General features: G+C 38.4%; 1 protein-coding gene across 3 annotated transcripts in view; it reads right to left on the bottom strand.

Moving 5' to 3' along the window:
* Nucleotides 1-2,205, bottom strand: part of VWA3B (von Willebrand factor A domain containing 3B) — a 288,347-nt gene that overhangs the window by 147,190 nt on the left and 138,952 nt on the right. For all 3 annotated transcript variants that reach the window (XM_027767524.1, XM_027767525.1, XM_027767526.1), the window contains one exon: nt 1,107-1,238. In XM_027767524.1, the coding sequence (XP_027623325.1) occupies nt 1,107-1,238 (132 nt within the window). The remainder of the gene's footprint in view (nt 1-1,106; nt 1,239-2,205) is intronic.

Genomic DNA, 2,205 nt, shown 5'->3' with positions numbered 1-2,205 from the left:
GCAATCCCTTCTCCTCCATTCTCCTCTCGGGATCTTGGGCACGCACACACACATGCCAGGCGTGAGTTTTAAGCCACCGGGTCCGGGACGCGAACCGCGGTCAACTACGTGGGAGTCCAGCAACATAGCCACTACGCTAACTGCTGGTTCCCCTAGCATGAGTTTTAAGCCACTGGGCTCAGGACTCGAACCACTGTAAACTACATGGGAGTCCAGCAATGTAACAATTACAACATCTGCTTGTCCCAGCACTGAACTATTTTAAAGATGTTGTGATCAATATTTGACTTTTTAAAGAACAACTCAATCTCAATTTTAGTGTTTCTCAAATGTTTTATTATTCTGAAGAACTTTCTAAATTCAGATAAATTCAAGTCAAGAGAAAAGTTAGGCAAAGGAAAACCTTCCCCGGTAGTTTAGGAAAGTGGCAAGAACAGTGGCTTTAAAGGTCTTTCAGTAAAATGCAGGTCCAAGAGAGTTAAATGTCACCTTATCACTGCATCCTACTGCCCCATCCCTCATCTTGCTTTTAGTCCTAAACATTCAGATTATACTGCACATGTTCATTACTTTTGAACAAAGCTCACTGTTAAGAATAGCTGTTACAGTACGGACTGGCAAGTAGCGTAGTGGTTAGAGGTGCTGGATCCCCACATGGGTAACCGTGGTTCGAGTCCCGGACCTGTGGCTTGCTTTCTCACTTTCCCTCTCTCTCTTTCTGTCTCTCTCTGATCAAACTGGAAAATAATAACTAAATTTTTTTAAAAAAATAGCTGCAATATATCCCTTGAAACATTAATGCAGTTTCAGAAGGAATGAATCTACTATGTACCAAAAAAATTATATCTTGAAATTTGACTTCAAAAAGGCTAAACCTGAGCCAAAGGCAGATGTGCAAATATGGGAATACTGTGAATTAAAGGCATATCCACAGTTTTACCATGACTAATGAAATGGAGTAATGTGACCTTTGTAAACAAAACGTCTATGTGAAGCCACTGCCATCCTTACAGCTCAAAACACTTTTCAAGAATTTCTATCCTGTGAATAAACTTAGTTCATAGGTTAGAAAGTGAGGCTTTTCCCAGATTTAGTCTCCATTTTACCTTAATGTCTCTAATCCAGGACTGAGCCCGTTGCAAATTATCTTCATTGATTTCAGTAAGTTTTTCCTGCCAAGCAACTGCATGACCATCAAATTTCACAAAATTGAATTTACTTTTGTATTTCAGCTGTTCCTGTAAGAAACCATTATTATTTAACTATAAAACCACTCAAATGTAAGAAAAGGCCAGGAAATCTCATAGTTCAATTTTTTTTAATTTTAATTTTTTGCTAGAGGGCACATGTACTTGCCAGAGAAGAGAGAGAGCGAGGTGAAAGAGCCTCCCCCCTACACACACACAGGGAATGGTCACACAACAGTCCCTTCTCCTCTATCTCCCTCTCCTTTGGGGATTTGGGGCAAGCATATATATGCACCTGGCATGTTTCTTAAGCTGCTGGGTCTGGGACTCAAACCACGCAGTTGGCCATGCGGGATATGACTGCCTTAACCACCAGGCCATGGAACCAGCCCAATTTGATCAATTTTAACCACTGTGATATTCTGAGCTCTAGAAGGTTAAAAAATAATATTCAACAGAGAAAATCTCTTCCAGTATGAAAGGCATTTCAACAAAAAATTTTACAGTTTGAATGTGAAGATCTTTTCAATGTGTAAAAATGGATGGATAGGGGCCAGCAGATGGCATGGTGGTTAAAGTTGCTGGACTCCCACATGGCCGACCGCGGTTCAAGTCTTGGACCTGGTGGCTTGCTTTCTCGCTTTCCCTCTGTGTCTCTCTCTGATCAAACTGGAAAATAATAATAATAAATAAAGTTAAATAAAATAAAAAAGGATGGATATTACATAGATATGCATAAGTTTATATACAATACAACACTAAATATTGACTTTAATTCTGACATCAATGTTATACTGAATTAATACATTAAATGCAATATGCCTAAAGAAACCCAAAACAATATCAGCATTTTAATTCTCATCAGTGGGTAAGCTATTATTTGATAATGGATCTATGTACTTGCTCTTCATTAGCCCATATTGGAGATGTATCAAATTAAAAATTATGTTTTGCATTTCTCAAACACTTCCTACAAATATTTCTTTCTTTCTTTTTTTTTTTTTTTTTTGAGAGGTTT

Source organism: Tupaia chinensis, unplaced genomic scaffold, assembly GCF_000334495.1.
Source record: "Tupaia chinensis unplaced genomic scaffold, TupChi_1.0 Scaffold144276_1, whole genome shotgun sequence".
Classification (NCBI taxonomy): Eukaryota; Metazoa; Chordata; class Mammalia; order Scandentia; family Tupaiidae; genus Tupaia; species Tupaia belangeri.
This window is presented reverse-complemented; position numbering and strand designations above follow the sequence as displayed.